Source organism: Chiloscyllium punctatum, chromosome 22, assembly GCF_047496795.1.
Source record: "Chiloscyllium punctatum isolate Juve2018m chromosome 22, sChiPun1.3, whole genome shotgun sequence".
Lineage (NCBI taxonomy): Eukaryota > Metazoa > Chordata > Chondrichthyes > Orectolobiformes > Hemiscylliidae > Chiloscyllium > Chiloscyllium punctatum.
The window spans coordinates 24444800-24465200 of NC_092760.1; the positions used below are offsets into that span (position 1 = coordinate 24444800).

General features: G+C 46.3%; 1 protein-coding gene and 1 non-coding gene across 2 annotated transcripts in view; one reads left to right on the top strand and one right to left on the bottom strand.

Annotated features, from left to right (window-relative positions):
- Positions 1–20401, bottom strand: part of LOC140493879 (cytosolic carboxypeptidase 2-like) — an 87250-nt gene that overhangs the window by 8061 nt on the left and 58788 nt on the right. The window contains exons 14-21 of the mRNA XM_072592873.1: positions 19495–19578; positions 18209–18310; positions 17597–17660; positions 11334–11558; positions 5355–5406; positions 4377–4573; positions 3850–3918; positions 1711–1801 (exon numbers count right to left, since the gene is read on the bottom strand). Of these exons, the coding sequence (XP_072448974.1) occupies positions 1711–1801; positions 3850–3918; positions 4377–4573; positions 5355–5406; positions 11334–11558; positions 17597–17660; positions 18209–18310; positions 19495–19578 (884 nt within the window). The remainder of the gene's footprint in view (positions 1–1710; positions 1802–3849; positions 3919–4376; positions 4574–5354; positions 5407–11333; positions 11559–17596; positions 17661–18208; positions 18311–19494; positions 19579–20401) is intronic.
- LOC140493898 (U6 spliceosomal RNA) lies at positions 844–946 on the top strand. The gene has a single exon (XR_011963783.1). It is a non-coding gene; the product is annotated as a U6 spliceosomal RNA (small nuclear RNA).

A 20401-nucleotide genomic window follows, 5' to 3' on the forward strand; every position in this document is an offset into this window, starting at 1 on the left:
TTGCAGATAATACAAAGACAGGTGAAGAGGCAGGTAGGATTGAGGAGGCGGGTAGGCTGCTGAAAGGTTTAGACAAGTTAGGAGAGTGGTCAAAGAAGTGGCAGATGAAATACATTGTGGGAAAGTGTGAGGTCATGCACTTTGGTAGGAAGAATAGAGGCATGGACTATTTTCTAAATAGGGAGAAAATTTAGAAATCTGAAGTACAAAGGGACTTGGGAGCCCGAGTCCAGGTTCCTCTTAAGGTATAGCTGCAGTTTGAGTCAGTAGTTGAGATGGCAAATACAACGTTGTCATTCATTTTGAGAGGACTAGAATATAAAAGCAGGGATGTACTTCTGAGGCTTTGTAAGACTCTGGTCAGACCACATTTAAAGTTTTGTGAGCAATTTTGGGTCCCATTCCTCAGGAAAGATGTATTGGCCCTGGAGTGGGTCCAGAGGAGGTACACGAGAATGATCCCAGGCACGAAAGGCTTAGCATATGAGGAACGTTTGAAGACTCTGGAACTGTACTCGATGGAGTTTAGAAGGATGAGTGGGGATCTGATTGAAACTTTCAGAATACTGAATGACCTAAACAGAGTGGACGTTGGGAAGATGTTTCCATTAGCAGGAGAGAAGAGGACCCAAGGGCACAGCCTTAGAGTAAAGGGAAGACCCTTTAGAACGGAGATAAGGAGAAACTTCTTTGGCCAGTGAGTGGGGAATCTATGGAATTCACTGCCACAGAAGGCTGTGGAGGCCAGGTCATTGGGTATATTTAAAATAGAGATAGACGGGTTCTTGATTGGCAAGGGGATCAAAGATTACGGGGAGAAAGCGGGAAAATGGGGTTGAAAGCTCGCTTCAGCAGCACATATACTAAAATTGGAATGATACAGAGAAGATTAGCATGGCCCCTGCACAAGGATGCCACCCAAATTCTTGAAGCGTTAGGGGTGGCACGGTGGCTCAGTGGTTAGCACTGCTGCCTCACAGCACCAGGGTCCCAGGTTCAATCCCAGCCTCGGGCAACTGTCTGCATGGAGTTTGCACATTCTCCCTGTGTCTGCGTGGGTTTCCTCCGGGTGCTCCGGTTTCCTCCCACAGTCCAAAAGATATGCATTTTAGGGTGAATTGGCCATTCTAAATTGCCCATAGCGTTAGGTGCATTAGTCAGAGGGAAATGGGTCTGGGTGGGTTACTCTTCAGAGGTTTGGTGTGGACTTGTTGGACCAAAGGACCTGTTTCCACACTGTAGGGAATCTAACCTAACTTCTCATTTAAAAAAGAAACCGATCAGCCTTGATTGAATGGTGGAGCAGACTCGATTGGTCGACTGGGCTAATTTCTGCACCAATGTCTTATGGTCAAATGTGTCAATGTGCAGTTCTGCACAAGGGAAGGAACACACCCAGCTCAATGATTGCAACCACTAAACCCAGTTTCAGGAACAGGTAGGAGGGTTGGGAACCATCTCACAGAGATGCCCTCAGGCCTGGCAGAGGAAGGGTCCTGAAATGGACCTGTCTGGGTGGAAGATTGCTCAAACGAAAATGGTCACCCATGTTTGTAAATCACTCTGCAGTGCTTCTGAACTGAACATCATAACAATGCGAGGGACGACAGGAAAGAATCCCTGGCACCAAACTTGCACAATAGCCTGGACTGTGCAGGGAAAAAAACCATGGAATGGGGAGCATGGTAATCATTTGATTTTTTCACCTACCTGGAGGCTACCTCTGTTATCACACTCATCGTCTGTGTCTCAGTGATGTCTGCTAGCCAGGATGTCTCCTCAGATCGGAGGTAATCTGTAGCTAGAACGCGATTCAAAAGGTAAAACGTAACATCTGATTACTGTTCTACAGCTGAGAAAAATAAACCCTTTTAAAAAGAATAAGTTTTCTGTGCATACCTCACCATGCAAACAAGGAACAAGAGTCGACTACTCAGCCCCTTGGATTTGCTCTCCCATTCAATAAAACCATGGCTGATCTGATTTTAACCTCAATTCTACATTCCTGTGATTCCCCCAATAACGGTACATCTTCTTGGTAACCAATAATCTATCTAGCTCAGCCTTAAAAATATTTAAAGATTCTGCATCCACTGCAATTTGAGGAAGGGAATTCCAAAGACTCTTAGAGAAAAAAATCGTTTCCTCATCTCTATTTTAAATGGACACCTCCTAATTTTTAAACCATAACCTCTAGTTCTAGATTGTCCCATAAGAGGAAACATAATTCTTTAACCGGTCAGTTTAATACAGCTTCCTGCTCACATGCCCACGTATCTGTCCCCAGCAAGCTGCAGTGCTCTGATGAATCACAGCATAAACTGGAGGAACAACATCTTATCTTCAGACTAGGCACCTTACAGCCTTCTGGACTTAATACTGAGTTCAACACCTTCAAATTGTGAACCAACTCCCAATTCTTCCCTTCATTTTAGCGTGTTATGTTCTGTTATCATGTCCTCTCCCCTCTGCACACCCCCCCCCCCCCCCCCATCCCAGTTACTGTCCTTTCAAATCTGGTAGTTAGACACATTCTCTGCCATTCTCACATTCTGATCTACCAATATCTTTTCTCCACCAGCACCCTCTAACCTTGGGATCCTACAACCACACAGCATGAACATTGAATTCACCAGTTACCAAATCTCCCCTCTCCCCTCTCCCCACCCCAGCCCAGATCCAAACCCTGACTCAGATCGTCCTCTTGACCTGATCTACCTGTCCATCATCCTTCCCATCTGTCCACTCCACACTGACCTATCACCATCACCTTTGCCCAACTATTGCATCCCAAGGCTCTCACTGTCCATCCTCTGATTATCTTATATGTCTCAAGTCACCTCTCAATCTTCTACTTTCTCATGAAAACAGCCTCAAGTCCCATAACCCTTTCCTCATAAGACCATCCTCCCATACCAAGCAACATCCTAGTAAATCTCCTCTGCACCCTTTCCAAAGTTTCCACATCCTTCCCATAGTGTTGTGACCAGAAGTGCACGCAATACTCCAAGTGTGGCCACACAAGAGTTTTATACAGCTGTGACATGACCTCATGGCTCTGAAATACAATCCCTCTACCAATAAAAGCCAAAACACCATGTCTTCTTCACAAGCCTATCAACCTGACTTTCAGCAATTTATTCACATGGACACCAAGATCTCTCTGCTCATCTACACTACCAAGAATCTTCCCATTAGCCCAGTACTCTGGATTCCTGTTGCTTCTTCCAAAGTGAATCACCGCACACTTTTCCACATTAAACTCCATTTGCCACCTCTCAGTCCAGCTCTACAGCTCATCTACGTCCCACTGTAACCTACAACAGCCTTTGGCACTATCTACAACTCCACCAACCTTAGTGTCATCTGCAAATATATGAGCCCATCCTTCTACACCCTCATCCAGGTCATTTACTAAAATGACAAACAGCAGTAGAACCAAAACAGATCCTTGTGGTACACCACTAGTAACTGAACTCCAGGATGACTATTTCCCATCAACCACCACCCTCTGTCTTCTTTCAGCTAGCTAATTTCAGATCCAAATCGCCAAATCACCCTCAACCCCATGCCTCCATATTTTGTGCAATAGCCTACCATGGGGAACCTTATCAAGCGCCTTCCTGAAATCCATATGCACCACATCCACCACTTTACCCTCATCCACCTGTTTGGTCACCTTCTCAAAGAACTCAATACAGTTTGTGAGGCATGACTTACCCTTCACAAAACTGTGTTGACTATCCCTAATCAACTTCTTCCTTTCTAGATGATTAAAAATCCTATCTCCTATAACCTTTTCCATTACTTTACCCACAACCGAAGTGAGGCTCACAGATCTATAATTACCAGGGTTGTCTCTACTCCCCTTCTTGAACAAGGGGACATTTGCCATCCTCCAGTCTTCTGGCACTATTCCTGTAGACAATGATGACATAAAGGTCAAAGTCAAAGGCTCTGCAATCTCCTCCTTGGCTTCCCAGAGAGTCCTAGAATAAATCCCATCTGGCCCAGGGGACTTATCTATTTTCACACTTTTCAAGGTATTGATCTATCCTTTAGCCTAAATTGTCAGTTTACTTTTGTGAGTTCTGCTTTCACACTCTCATAACTGTCCTATTTTAAATTTACAATATTAGTCTCAGACCAACACTTGTGCCCTTTAAACATTATGCAAAATTCAATTATGTTATGGTCACTGCTACCTAGGGCATTTTCACAAATGGTCAGTAATTAATCATATCTTGTTGGACAAGACCAGGTCTAGTGTAGTCCACTCTCTGGTTGATGCTCTGTACTTCCCATTCCCATAACTAACTGAGTCCCGTTGCTCCTGAAGCTGAGCTCTCTCTGCTTCAGTCAGTCAGTCACAGTACCTGATTCTGTAGACAATTCTGACTTGCGTTTGATGTCAGGTATCTGTATTCCTCTAGAGCTATTAGCCGGTGCATTTGGAAGTGGCCGAAGCCTCACATTGTGTGTATCCCCCAGCTGAGGAGCTGCAGATCGACAAGTCGGCCGGCTGATAGATCTCAGAGATCTCGATTTTGAGGTCAACCAGGTACTTTGAGGTCTGCACAGGAACAAAGTCATGGCTAAGGAACATTACATACTAAAAGGAACACTGTGGCCAGAGGACCTCAACGCACACTGAGTCCTTGCACCCCAACAGTGAGTCCGTGTCCCCACCCCTCAGCAAGCTCCTGACCCCACACCCATTCCCGACCCTCCACCTCCACCTCCATACTGATCCCCTACTCCCACAGTGAGCTCCCACTGCACCCACTAACTCACCCTGGGATACAGTCGGGACAGTGCCTTCCCCACCCCGACCTCAGGCCAGTGTCTCATCTCAAGGACAGTTCCCCCCCCCCCCCCCCCCCCACCCCCTCACTCATTGTAACATCAGTGTATATAGACTGTGCAAACATATCTGTTACTCAAACTGGAGAGGAACTTGTGCAAATCTCCGAATGGCTGTGGTGTGTCTAAAACCTCACCTAAAACAGCTTCTGGAGGTTTCATATCTGATGGCCATGTTGCTTATTTTTCACCCTAACAGTCACAGTGAAGTTCTTGGGACAGAAACAGTTCTGTCTTCAGCAAGGGACTGGTTTAAATTCAAACCCTTATTATGTCCTCCCAGTAAACTGCCTCTGCTCGTACATTCCTGTATCGGTAGCCTCAAGGGTTCAGAATGCGCCGTACAATTTACAAAACACTACAGATGGTACAGGACACCAGCACAGTTTTCAGGCTTGAGGAGATGACCGGGCTGTAAGGCCATCAAGGAATTTGATAATGAAGATGAAAGTGTCCGTGTGTGTGTACATTATCTGTGTACAGATACCTACCGTTGGGAACTTATTGCAGACGTGGAGGAAGAACAGGTCAAGGACAAACCACCTGGGGAATGAGAAAAGGTTACACATCATTGCCATTTTTGTGCATTTACGATGGAAGAGAATTTTGAACTTTTACTTGATTTCCCTTTGAGAATCAGTGAACCTTCATCTTGATTTGTATCTTTCCAGATATGTAGTTGTAGAATCCCAGTCTATGGCAGGAGAATGAATGGATGAGTAGTGTTGTACACCGCACTGGGTAGAACTTACACTTGCTCAGTCATCAGCTGCTATTCTTGAATAACTTTCATTTCTCAGTGAAGAAAACAGCAACAGAGAGGACTGTACACTACAGCGCCTCCCCACTTAAAGAAAAACATGCACATTAAAATGTGAAAAAGTATGTAATTTCCCAGAATATGATAGGACTAAGCCAACATTAACCGTGCCTTAAATTCAACAGGTTGGGATGCAAAGTAGTTGTTACTATAATCACAACTGAAGCATATATGATTGATATTGCCAGAGTAAACATAAACAAAAAAGGAAATAGTGTTTTTCTTCTTCTCTGCTACGTATACTCAAAATACTTATTTGGTTTCTATCCAAGTATTACCTGTTATTCCCATGAACTTGACTCTGCTCTCTCAATATCTTTTAAAATATGGATTCTGAGCTTTGATTTTAACTACCCAATCTACTTAGCCATTGGGACTGTGACATTGGTTAAAATAAAGTCAAAGATCCGGACTAGGTCTGTAATACCAGACAGTTTTCACTTTCGTTCAGAATTTCCCTTTAGGTTGTGGCAGGATTTTGGATGGTCAGGGAGCTTCTCTGTTCTCCCTTTGTCAGATTTCCTCTTTCGGCCAGTGATCAAGGTGACATTGACAGAGTCTCTCTCTCTGGTCTTCACTGAGTGTGTGACTGTAGCGGGTCTTTTCACAACAACTTCAATCACCACCTTCAACTCATCCCCTCCCCTCATGACCTTCTGACCAGCACCAAACCCTATCTGTTTCATGCCTCCCATTTCAGGACTCCACTTCTCTTCTTTCGTGTTTTGCCACAGAGATCAGGCTTAAACAAACAAGACTTTGTCCAATATTCCTGGGAATACATCCAGGGAAGTTATTTGGGTGGAACTGAGAAATAAGAAAGGGATGAGCACATTATTGGGAGTATATTATAGACCCCCTAATAGTCAGCGGGAAATTGAGAAACAAGTTTGTAAGGAGATCTCAGTTGTCTGTAAGAATAATAGGGTGGTTACGGGTTTAGATGGAGAGGAATTAGTTAAGTGATTTTTCTGAATCAGTATGTGGATGTACCTACTAGAGAAGGTGCAAAACTTGACCTACTCTTGGGAAGTAAGGCAGGACAGGTTGACTGAGGTGTCAGTGGGGGAGCACTTTGGGGCCAGTGACCATAATTCTATTAGATTTAAAATAATGATGGAAAAGGATAGACCAGATCTAAAAGTTGAAGTTCTAAATTGGAGAAAGGGCAATTATGAAGGTATAAGGCAAGAATTTTCAAAAGTTGATTGGGGACAGATAAAGGGATGGCTGGAAAATGGGAAGCCTTCAGAAGTGAGATAACAAGAATCCAGAGACAATATGTTCCCGTTAGGGTGAAAGGGAAGGCTGGTAGGTGTAGGGAATGCTGGATGACTAAAGAAATTGAGGGTTTGGTTAAGAAAAAGAAGGAAGCATATGTCAGGGATAGACAGGATAGATCAAGTGAATCCTTAGAAGAGTATAAAGGAGTATACTTAAGAGAGATTTTGAGAGGGCAAAAAGGGAACATGAGATAGCTTTGGCAAATAGGGTTAAGAAGAATCCAGAGGGATTTTACAAATATATTAAGGACAAAGGGGTAACTAGGGAGAGAATAGGGCCCCTCAAAGATCAGCAAGAAACCACAGGAGATCGGGGAGAAACTAAACGAGTATTTTGCATCAGTGTTTACTGTGGAGAAGGACAAGGAAGATATAGAATGTGGGGAAATAGATGGTGACATCTTGGAAATATCCATATTACAGAGGAGGGTGTGCTGGATATCTTGAAATGAATAAAAGTGGATAAATCCCCAGGACCTGATCAGGTGTACCTAGAACTCTGTGGGAAGCTAGAGAAGTGATTACTGGGCCTCTTACTGAGATATTTGTATCATTGATAGTCACAGGTGAGGTGCCGGAAGACTGGAGGTTGGCTAACGTGGTCCAGTGTTTAAGAAGGGTGGTAAGGAAAAGCCAGGGAATTATAGACCAGTGAGCCTGACATTGGTGATGGGCAAGTTGTCGGAGGGAGTCCTGAGGGACAGGATTTAGATGCATTTGGAAAGGCAGGGACTGATTCGGAATAGTCAATATGGCTTTGTGTGTGGAAGATCATGTCTCACAAACTTGATTGAGTCTTTTGAAGAAGTAACAAAGTGGATTGAGGAGGGCAGAGTGGTAGACGTGATCTATATGGACTACTAAGGTATTTGACAAGGTTCCCCATGGGAGACTGATTAGCAAGGTTAGATCTCATGGAATACAGGGAGAAAAAGCAATTTGGGATACAGAATTGGCTCAAAGCTAGAAGACAGAGACTGCTGGCAGAGGGTTGTTTTTCAGACTGGAGGTCTGTGACCAGTGGAGTGCCACAAAAATTGGTGCTGGGTCCTCTACTTTTCGTCATTTATATCAATGATTTCGATTGAGGTATAGTTAGTAAGTTTGAAGATGACACCAAATTTGGAGGTGTAGTGGACAGCGAAGAAGGTTACCTCAGATTACAATGGGATTGTGATCAGATGGGCCAATGGGCTGAGGAGTGGCAGATGGAATTTAATTTAGGTAAATGCGAAGTGCTGCATTTTGGAAAAGCAAATCAGAGCAGGACTAATACACTTAATGGTAAGGTCCGAGGGAGTGTTGCTGAAGAAAGAGACCTTGGAGTGTAGTTTTATAGTTCCTTGAAAGTGGAGTTGCAGGTAGATAGGATAGTGAAGGCGGCATTTGGTATGCTTTCCTTTATTCATTAGAGTATTGAGTGCAGGAGTTGGGAGGTCATGTTGTGGCTGTACAGGACATTGGCTAGGCCACTTTTCGATATTGCATGCAATTCTGGTCTCCTTCCTATTGGAAAGATGTTGTAAAACATGAAAGGGTTCAGAAAAGATTTACAAGGATGTTGCCAGGGTTGGAGGATTTGAGCTATAGGGAGACAAAGTTTGGGAGAAGATTTGTAGCTCGGGTGCTCGTTGTTGTGGTTCTGTTCGCCAAGCTGGGAGTTTGTCTTGCAAACGTTTCGTCCCCTGTCTAGGTGACATCCTCAGTGCTTGGGATCCTCCTGTGAAGCGCTTCTGTGCTGTTTCCTCCGGCATTTATAGTGGCCTGTCTCTGCCGCTTCCGGTTGTCAGTTCGAGCTGTCCGCTGTAGTGGCCGGTATATTGGGTCCAGGTTGATGTGTTTGTTGTTAGGGAAAGGGTAAAGGGAAGACCCTTTAGAATAGAAATGAGGAAAAGTATCTTCAGCCAGAGAGTGGTGAATTTATGGAATTCACTGTCAACAAACACATCGACCTGGACCCAATATACCGGCCACTACAGCGGACAGCTCGAACTGACAACCGGAAGCGGCAGAGACAGGCCACTATAAATACCGGAGAAAACATCACAGAAGCGCTTCACAGGAGGCTCCCAAGCACTGAGGATGTCACCTAGACAGGGGACGAAACGTTTGCAACACAAATTCCCAGCTCGGCGAACAGAACCACAACAGCTATAGGGAGAAGTTGAATAGGCTGGGGCTGTTTTCCCTGGAGCGTCGGAGGCTGAGGGGCAACCTTACAGAAGTTTACAAAATCATGAGGGGCATGGATAGGATAAATAGACAAAGTCTTTTCTCTGGTGTGGGGGGAGTCCAGAACTAGAGGGCATAGGTTCAGGGTGAGAGGGGAAAAATATAAAAGGGACCTAAGGGGCAACTTTTTCACGCAGAGGGTGGTGCGTGTATGCAATGGGCTGCTAGAGGAAGTGGTGGAGGCTGGTACAATTTCAACATTTAAAAAGGGATCTGGATGGGTATATGAATAGGGAAGGTTTAGAGTGATATGGGTCAAGTGCTGGCAAATGGGACTAGATTAGGTTGGGATATTAGTCGGCATGGACGTGTTGGACCAAAGGATCTGTTTCTGTGCTGTACATCTCTTTAACTCTATGATTCTATGAATGTGTTTAAACACTAATTCGTAAGGTGAGCAGAACACAAAATTGTCTAGCTTGTGCTATAGAGAGAGCCATAAAATTACTGCTGAGCTTGTCAACTAGAATATACTTTAGCAAGGTTCAACGTAACAGTATGTGTCGTCAGATTGAAACTGAAACTATCTGCACTTTACACTGGAATACTGTTCCCCATTCGGAAGAAGGGTTGCTGGACCCGAAACGTTAGCTCTGATTTCTCTCCATAGATGATGCCAGACCTGTTGAGCTTTTCCAACAATTTCTGTTTTTTATTTCTGATTTCCAGCATCCATAGTTCTTTCAGTTTTTATTGGAACACTGTTACTGGATTCACTCACTAGATTCACTCTCATTTCATTGAAGGGAATGAGAGTTCAAGGTTTCTACAACAGCAAACACTTTAGCAGCTTATCAATGATCAGGCTACGTTGTGAACCTCTGACCTTTATTTCCAGTGTATGCTCAAATATCATCTTCTGTCCGATCACTCCTATGGGCTGCTTCTCTCGTTCTCTGACAGAGTACCGCTCTAGAGTGCTCTCGATAACATCTCTCTCCACATCCATCAAATACACATTCTGGGCTTTGATTCACTTTTAGCCAAATAATTAACGTCTGTAATGTTAGTGATTCTATAAGGTGTGAGTCATTTTGGGCCCTATCCCTCAGGAAAGGTGTATTGGCCCTGGAGCGGGTCCAGAAAAGGTTCACAAGAATGATCCCAGGAATGAAAGGCTTAACTTATGAGGAATGTTTGAGGTCTCTGGGTCTATACTCAATGGAATTTAGAAGGAAAAGGGGGGATCTGATTGAAACTTACAGAACATTGAACAGCCTGGACAGAATCGACATTGGGAAGATGTTTTAATTAGCAGGAGAGACGAGGACCTGAGGGCACAGCCTCAGAGTAAAGGGAAGACCCTTTAGAATAGAAATGAAAAAAAGCATCTTCAGCCAGAGAGCGGGGAATTTATGGAATTCACTGTCACAGAAGGCTGTGGAGGCCAGCTGATTGAGTAGATTTAAGACAGAGATAAGTAGGTTCTCGGTTGTCAAGGGGATCACAGATTTAGGGGAGAAAGCGGGTGATTGGGGCTGAGAAACCTATCAGGAGGAGAAAGTGAGGACTGCAGATGCTGGAGATCAGAGCTGAAAATGTGTTGCTGGAAAAGCGCAGCAGGTCAGGCAACATCTAAGGATGAGAAATCGATGTTTCGGGCATAAGCCCTTCTTCAGGAATGCCTGAAACGTCGATTCTCCTGCTCCTTGGATGCTGCCTGACCTGCTGCGCTTTTCCAGCAACACATTTGCAGCTGAGAAACCTATCAGCCATGATTGAATGGCAGAGCAGGCTCAATGAGCTCAATGGTCAAATTTCTGCTCCTTAGTCAGTCCCTCTCTGTGAGAGCTGAACTGTTGGCTGACTGTTTCGCCTGAATGCAATATCCATCCTTCCGTAAACTCAACCTCTGGAGTTCCAACACTTTGTGTCACAATCTTCTTCAGCCTTAGTTTCTCAAATGAACCAGCCCAACCTCATCACTATCTTTCAGCTGTGTTTTGCCCTGGGTGAGACTTCTGCTGCTGGAGGCACAATTAGGCCAACTCCATGAACACCTTTCCAGCAAAGAGGACATTAGACAGCGCACTATGAGCAGACTCCCTACCCAGTTAGTCAAATGCCTTGACCGTGTACACCTTACCTGCTACAACTGTCCCCGGCATTAGCTGTTAAACAAAGCACCGCCTCACCTAGCTTCCAGCTGTATGGGGTCAGGCTCTGGGCCAACGTATCTCTGCACTCCAGCTTGTCATCAAAAGGAGCTGGGTGCTGTTTGATAGGGGGTGTGGGTTCCTGAGGCTGCTGTCGGTCTACGATGCTGACTGGGAGGACATGGCGTGTGAACGAAGTTCGCCTCTGAGGGCTCCTGGTGGCCAATCGACAGTCAGTGCAGTCAGTGTCCCATGTGAACTGGTCTGAGATCGAGAGAGACAGAGACACAGTTACCCTGCGGCCTGGTAGAGAACTGACTATGTATCTACAGTTTATGTCACATAAGATGTAAGAGCAGCCCATCCAGCCTGCTCCACCATTCAATGAAATCATGGCTGATCTGATAATCCTCAACTCCACTTTCCACGTAATTGTTTTCCACATAATTCTTGATTCCCTTACTGATTAAAAATCTGTCTCTCCTAGCCTTGAATACACTTAATACTCACCCTCACCATCCCTCTGCGGTAAAATCATTCACAGATTCACAACCCCCAGAGAATAAGCTTTCTCTTCATCTCTGTCCTCAACATGTAATCCTTTATTCTGAGATTATTCCCTGTGGTCCTTGACTCTCCCTCAAGAGAAAGCATCTTGATGTTTGAATAAAGTCACCTCTCATTCTTCTACATTCCAATGAGTATAGGCCCAACTTGCCCAACCTCTCCTCAGAAGACAGTCCCTCCAACTGCTCTACTGAACCTCCTCTGGACTGCCTCCAATGCCAGTAAATCTTTAGGGACCCAAAATTGTTCACAGTATTCTAGCTGTGGTCTGACTAGTGCCCTGTATAGTTTTGGCAAAACCTCCCTCCATTTATATTCCCTTTGAAATAAAGGCCAACATTCCATTTGCCTTCCCTATTGACCCCTGAATCTGGACGCTAGATTTTTTTGAGATTTGTGCATGAGGACTCCCAAATCCCACTGTTCTGCAACTTTCCGCATGATTTCTTCACTTAAATAACATTCAGTTCCTCTATGCTTCCTACCAAAGTGTATAACCTCACATTTCCCCACATTACATTCTTTTTATTAAATATTGGTCCACTAACTCAACCTGTCCTTATCCTTTGTATCTCCATTTCTTTCCCAGCTATTTCTGTGCCATCTGCAAACTTGGCAATACTACATTCACTCTCCTCATCCAAGTCAATCACACGTATACTCTAAAGCAGACTGGCTCGAGCACTGAGGAGGCAGGGCCTTGTGGCACCTCACTAGTTACAAGAAACCGTTCTGAAAATGCCCCCTCTGTCTTTTATTAGTTAGTCCATTCTCAATCTACGCAAATTGGGTGGCACGGTGGCTCAGTGGTTAGCACTGCTGCCTTACAGCACCAGGGTACCAGGTTCAATTCCAGCCTTGGGCGACTGTCTGTGTGGAGTTTGCACATTCTCCCCGTGTCTGCGTGGGTTTCCTTCGGGTGCTCTGGTTTCATCCCACAGTCACAAAGATGTGCAGGTTAGGTGAATTGGCCATGCTAAATTGCCCATAGAGTTAGTCAGGGGGAAACGAGTCTGGGTGGGTTACTCTTCGGAGGGTCAGTGTGGACTGGTTCCACACTGTAGGGAATCTAATCTAATCAAATATGGATCAAACAGCTCAATTCAAGACTGAGTAGGAACTGAGGGATTGTCGTGTGCTCTGCTTCATGGAGACCTGACTCAACTGTCATTCCTGACTGCACCCTACAAGCTAACGGGTTCTCCATACACCCGCATGGAACACACGGAGTCCTCGGGTAAAGCAAAGATCAGTGGGATATGCTTCCTGGCCAACGCCTCTTGGTGCTCAGACGTAGTGATCCTGGCTATCCATTGCTCCCCAGACCTAAAATACCGTACAGTGACCGTCCCTACTATCTGCCACACGGGTTTACCTCCACAATCGTGACAGTAGTCTACATACTTAGATCCTGTGTGGACCAACTGGCTGAGGTATTCAACATCTCCCTCCTACAAGCCAAAGACCCCCCTGCTCCAAGAAGACCATGTAGAGTGCCCTGGACAAAATTTACACCATCACAAACATTCTAGAGACCACGTTCCCCAAGGGCATATTCATTGAAGCCAGCAACTTCAACCAAGCTAACTTCAACAGGGTGCTGCAAAAGCACCATCAACACATCTCCTGTCCTGTCAGAGGACCGAACATCCTGGATCACTGCTACACATCCACCATTCCATCCCCCACCCACAATTCAGAAAAGCAGATCACAGCACTGTGTTCCTCCTCCCAGCTTACAGGCAGAAGCCAAAATGGAAGGGCATTTCACAAAAAGAAGTGCAATGCTGGTACGAAAGACCATCTCTGGGATTGTTGCAATCAGTGGACTGGACTGTATCCAAGTACTCAGCGGAAAACCTCGATGGGTATGCCACCACCTTCATTAGCAAACGCGTGGAAGACTGTGCACCAAAGAAGACAATCCGAGTGTTCCCCAACTGTAAACATTGGACAAACCATGAAATCTACTCTCTACTGAAGACCAGATATGCAGTGTTTAAGTCAGATGACACAGACCTATATAAGATGTCCAGATATGACCTCCACAAAGACATCAGAAATGCCAAGAAGCAGTACCAGACCACTCGAGAGGCCCAAACCAACCTAACCAAATTCTGCCATCTGTGGCAAGACCTAAGCAACATTATGGGATACAACATGAAGCAAAGAAAGATAGCGGACAAAGACACATTCCTCCCTGATGCACTCAATGCTTTCTATGCTCAGTTTGAGCAGAATGCCAGTGGCATGATGTCACCTGCCCCGGATGCGCTTGTGCCCAATGTCACTGCTGCAGACATCACCTTGGTCTTCCTAGGAGTCAACCCAAGGAAAGCAACAGGCCCTGATAGAGTCCACAACTGAGCACTTAGATCCTGTGTGGACCAACTGGCTGAGGTATTCAACATCTCCCTCCTACAAGCCGAAGACTCCCCTGCTCCAAGAAGACCACCATCACCTCAGTACCTAAGGAAGCAAATGCAATGTGCCCGAGTGACTACCATCCAGTGGCTCTGACCTCAATAATCATGAAGTGCTTCAAGAGGCTGGTCATGGCCTACATCAACTCTAGTCTCTCAGCCTTACAATTTGCCTACTAATGTAACAGGTCCAGAGTGGACACCATTCCCCCATCCTGCACTCATTCCTGGAACATCTGAACAACAAGGACGCCTATGTCAGACTCCTGCTCATCGAATACAGCTCCACCTTCAAAACCATGACCCCCTCCAGACTGATCTCGAAACTCCAACACTTTGACGTTGGCTCTGCCCTCTGCAACGGGATCTATAGCTTTCTGTCCCATGGACCACAATCAGTAAAGATAGACAACAGCACCTCCTCCATGATAACCCTCAACACTGAAGTGACCAAGGATGTGACCTCAGCCCCTTACTGTACTCCCTGTACACCCGTAACAGTGCTGCCAAATTCCGAATGAATGCTGATCACACCACAGTGGTAGGATGGATATCTAACAATGACGAGTCAGAATGCAGAAAGGAGAGAGAGGGCTTGGTCATGTAGTGCAGTGAGAACAACCTCTCAATGTCAAACTAAAGAACTGATCATTGTCTTCAGAAAGAAAAGAGGTAAACACATCCCCATCTACATCAACAGAGCTGAGGATGAGAGGGTGGAGAGCATCAAGTTCCTCGGAGTGACAATAGCCAACAACCTGTCCTGGACTCACGCATGGATGCAACGGTCAAGCAGGCACAACAACGCTCTGCTTCCTCAGGTGGCTCAGGAAATATAACATGTCCATAAGGACCCTCACCAACCTTTACAGATGCACCATCTGTCTGGGTGCATAATGGCCTGGTAAGGCTACTGCTCTGCCCAGGACTGTAAGAAACTACAGAAGGTTGTGTGCATAGCCCAGACCATCACGGAAGCTAATCCTCCATCTATGGACTCCATTTACACAGCTCGTTGCCACGGAAGGGCTGCCAACATCAAAGACCCATCGCACCCTGGTAATGCTCTCCTACAATCTCTTCCATCAGGCAGAAGATACAGCAGCTTGAATACATGCACCAGCAGGTTCAGGAACAACTTCTTCCGACCCATTATCAGACCTGATGAATAGACTCTCTAACTTCAAATAATGCTGATCTTGCTAATGTTAATCTTTCCCAATGCATGCCCTGTGCAAGGTAACCTGTATGTCTCTAAGTTTTTTTTCCACCCTATAATCTTATGTCCTTGCTTACTACGATCTGCCTGTGCTGCTTGTAAACAAAGCTTTTCACTGTACACGTGATAAATAAATAAAATAAAATAAAATCGGTTGGTTGAACAGCCGGTTTGCAGAGTGACGCCAACAGCACAAACTCAATCCTCACATTGGCGAAGGTTACCCTCTTCAACCTTTCCCCTTGCCCGAGGCCTGATGACCTTTAAGTTAAACTATCACCAGTCATGTCTGAGAGGATATTGCGACTTTACCCCCAATGCTTTGGACTCTAATGTTATTAAGTCATCTAACGTGTGGTAGCTTTATCAAACGTCTTCTGAAAGTCCCACCTGCCTCGGAAGTCATAAAATCATCGATAACACAAGAAAAGGACCTTTGACCCATCATATCTGTGTTAGTCAAAAACAACCACCTGACTAATCTAATCCTATTTTCCAGCATATGGCCTATAGCTTTGTATGCCTTGGTTTCACAAGTGCACATCTAAATATTTCTTAAATGTAATGAGGGTTTCTGTGTCTACCATCCTTACAAGCAGTGATTTCCTGATATCCACCTCCCTCTGAGCGAAAAGTTTTTCCTTCACATTGCCTTTAAAACCTTTACCCCTTATCTTAAATCTATGCCTCCAGGCCATTGATCCCTTCATCAAAGGGACAAGTTTCCTTCTGTTTGTGCTCCTGCTAATTTTATAAATCTCCATCACGTCCCCTCTCAGTCTGTTCTGCTCCAAAGAAAACACCCCAGTTTTTCCAATCTCTCTTTATACTTGAAAATCTCCAGCCCATCCTGAGAAATCTCTGTGACACTCTCCTGTCATACCATGTCAGGCAGGTTGATGAAAAGTACCATTTTCTAACAAGGAGCTATGTCTGAAATCTGCTGATTTCTGCAAATAGAAGGAGAATTGATTGAAGGGTGCTCAACATGAATGCTTGACTCCTGGGGTGACAGTGGTTAGCGCTGCTGCCTCACAGCGTCAGGGACTCGGGTTCGAATCCATCCTCGGACGACTGACTGTGTGGAGTTTGCACATTCTCTGTGTCTGCGTGGGTTTCCTCTGGGTGCTCCAGTTTCCTCCCACTGTCCAAAGAGATGTGCAGTTAGGTGGAACCAAAAGAGAAAATGCTGGAAAATCTCAGCAGGTCTGGCAGCATCTGTAAGGAGAGAAAAGAGCTGACAAGGGTCAGTTAGTGGATTGGCCATGCTAAATTGCTCATTGTGTCCAAGAATGTGCAGGATAGATGGATTAGCCATGGGAAATGTAGAGTTACAGGGTTAGGGCTGTGGAGTGTATCTGGGTGGGATGCTCTTCAGAGGGTCTTAGATTACTTACAGTGTGGAAACAGGCCCTTCGGCCCAACAAGTCCACACTGACCCACCGAAGCACAACCCATCCATACCCTACATTTACCCCTTCACCTAACACTACGGGGAATTTAGCATGGCCAATTCACTTGACACGGACATCTTTGGACTGTGGGAGGAAACTGGAGCACCTGGAGGAAACCCACGCGGACACGGGGAGAATGTGCAAACACCACACAGATAGTCACCTGAGGCTGGAGTTGAACCCGGGTCTCTGGCGTTGTGAGGCAGCAACACTAACCACTGTGTCACCGTGCCGCCCAGGGTCTTGATGGGCCAAATGGCTTGCTTCCACACTGTCGGGATTCTATTCTATTAGAACCCTGTGCTATCCCTGCCATGAGGAATTTCTGTTTAAAAAGAGTAGAGTGAGCTTTACACTGTATCCAACCCTGTGCTGCCTGTCCTCGGAGTGTTTGATAGGGACAGGGTAGATAGAGCTTTACTCTGTATCTAACTCTGGGGCTGTGTATCAGGGAGTGCTGGGTTCTGATACCCTGTACCGCTGTTGAAAATGACTTTAACCTCCAGTGGTCCCTGAATGAGTACTTAATTCCTACAGGAGGTGAGGAGCAAGCTCATATCCCAGCACTTTCCCAGGAATCAGTTACTTCAATGAGAGGTTGTCCCCTTTACTTCAGGAAGTATGACCCACAAACCGTACCGTATTTCTGTCCCGGAGTGGAGTTCAGCCCCCAACGATAGTTGACCGCATCGAACAATGCAGCCTGCAAATGGAGACAAAGAGGTGTCAAAGGAAGGTGCAGCTATAACGTCCAGCAGCAGGCAAAGGAGTTACATTGATATAGTGCCTATTGCAATCTCTGGATTTTATGGAACACTCAGTGCTAGACACCCTATTATCATTACTGCTGTAAAATGCAAACTTCACACAAAGCAAACACCTATGCAAATATGCCCAAATCATCAACATTTTATGATGTTGCTTGTGTTTTAAATGTTAATAAGTCATCAGTCTGGAAAGGACAGGAACACCCTGCGTATTTTGCATATTCCCTTTAAGGGGATGGCTGCTGGCATCTATGAATTCAAAGTGTTACACTCTTGTTCAAAACGAGAGAGTTTAAAGGTAAACATAACAAATACAAGTCAGTCAATTCACCCGCATGGTTGTGGAAGCTTCTAGAATGGCTCAGTACCAGACACCATATTAGCTACGGTTCTAATAGATTAGACACCAGAGTCTGGAATAAACATTGATTGAGAGAGCAGGACAGAGAGATCAGGTGAAGTGGCAGTAACCTGGAGCAGTCACCTTTTCCTTACTGTTGACAGAACAGACGACAGACAGTGTACTGATGGGATGGGGAATCCAGGGCTGTGCTGGTGGAATCTGCTCCCGAAATCGAGACTGGAGCTGGAGACAGCAAACAACACAGGAAAACAGGGATCAGCAAATCAGTAAAACTGTCCCAGAGTGAGGAGACACTCCTAACTCCATATCCCCACACCTCAGTGAGGTCCATCCTCCACGCTGAGCTCCCAATGCCAGCACTTGCTCATTTTGTCAGGTGAGACATTATTACTCAGTCGTCACTCACGTCATCCCTCTCACCTCTCCTCCTCTGTACACTGCAATGCTGTGAGGTTGGTCCCAGGACATCCTGTCCCCCTATTAGCCACAAGCCACTGTCCCCTACCCCAGTGAGAGATGGTTAAATAGACCACAGTGCACCCAGTCTCCTGCCCCTCTCCTTTGGCAGGCTGACGCTCAGTAGCTGCCCGGCTCCTCCATCCTGCCAACCAACCAAGACCAGACTCTGAGGCAGCTTTGCCTCCTGAACTCTGCCCCTCATTCCCGTGTCAGCTCGGACCCTCCTGTCTTCTATCCCTCAACCCACATCTCAGGGAGCTTGCCCTCCCTCCCTCCCTATTTCCTGTCTTTTCTCCATCAGCTCCCTCCATTCCCCCTTCCCTCCATTCCTCCCTCCTTTCATCTTGCTGCCTGTCCTCGTGACCTTCTTCCCTCCTTCCCTCTCTCCTCCTTTCCTTCAGCCTCCCTTCTCTCCTGTGTTGGCCATTTCCTCCCTTCTCCAGCCATCCTCATGCCCTCCATCCTTCAGTCATCTTTCCCATCAGCCCGTTCCCCAACCAGCCTCTTAGCCCCCTGACTCCTCACACTCAGTTACCTTTCTGTTGTTTATCCATGGAGCCCACTGCCTTCACTCCTGATATATCCTTACCCCACAAGCCCCATACAGCCCCAGACCCCAGGTGTCTGCCTCAGCTCCCCTGAGGCTGATCGACTACCAAATCCTCTCCACACCCCTTCTGTGAGAAACAGCTGAGTCCATTCACTCTCCCACTGAGCCTAGGGCTGGCTGAGGACATAGTGTTCTCTCTTCCTCCAGCCCCTACATAGCCCACTATCACACTCCCCCATCCCCTCCCTCACACTAACCCCTCAGTGCTTCACCCAGCCCCCTCACCCCCAGCCAATGACCCGCATTGACTCGACTGGTGGAGTCAGGGGGGACACCCAAGATCAGGGAACACAGCGTCCACACATTAGCTCTTTCTGCAGCCAGTACTAACACCTACCTTCAATACTGCCTTCTGTGGCTGCTCATTCTGAATGGAGCCTCCCTGCTTTTTACTCTGCTTGGAACTAGCCTCACATGGAGCCTGTGCAGGAGAGAGAGAGAGAGAGTGAGAAAGGGACAAAGTGCGAGTGTGAGAGAGAGAGAGAAAAATAGAGAGAGATGGAGTGTGAGGATAAGAGAGATGGAGAGTGAGAGAGATAGACAGAAACAGGGAGACAGAGAAGGACAGAAAGACAACAAAAATAGGGAGAGGGAGATCCAGAGAGAGGAAGGTAGTGAAAAAAGAGAAAGGGAGTGAGAATGTGGGTGAAAGAGAGAGGGGAGGAGAGGTGGGAGGGGGTGAAAGGGTTGTGTCAGGGAGGTGAGAAAGGAACAGTATGAGGGAAAATGATAAAGGGCAAGGGGGAGGGAGAGGCAGAAGGGGAGAGAGAGAAGAGGGAGAGAGAGAGAGTAAGTGCGAGGGATGGGGTGAGATGGGAAGTGTGAGGGGGGGGAGAGGCAGGGAGAGTGGAGGAGGGGGACAGAGGAGGAGGGTGGGAGTGAGAGAAAGAGAGAGAGAGAGAGAGAGAGAGAGAGAGAGAGAGAGAGAGAGAGAGAGAGAGAGAGAGAGAGAGAGAGAGAGAGAGACTCACCCTCTCCCCTTGTAACATACTGACCACGTCATGCAAAGTCGCCCACTCTTCACAACACCACCCCCCACCATAAAGCCACACACTTCCCCTCAAAACAACACTCACCTCCCTTCCCATAATGACACTCACTCTTCTCCCCCCCCCCCCCAGTAAAGTCACTCACTTCCCAATGTAATGTTACCCACTCCCCATGACATCTTCGATTCCCAGTGTAACATCACTCCCTCCCTCCGTCATGTCCTCCCGGACTGTGACCTCTTGCTCCAATGACCA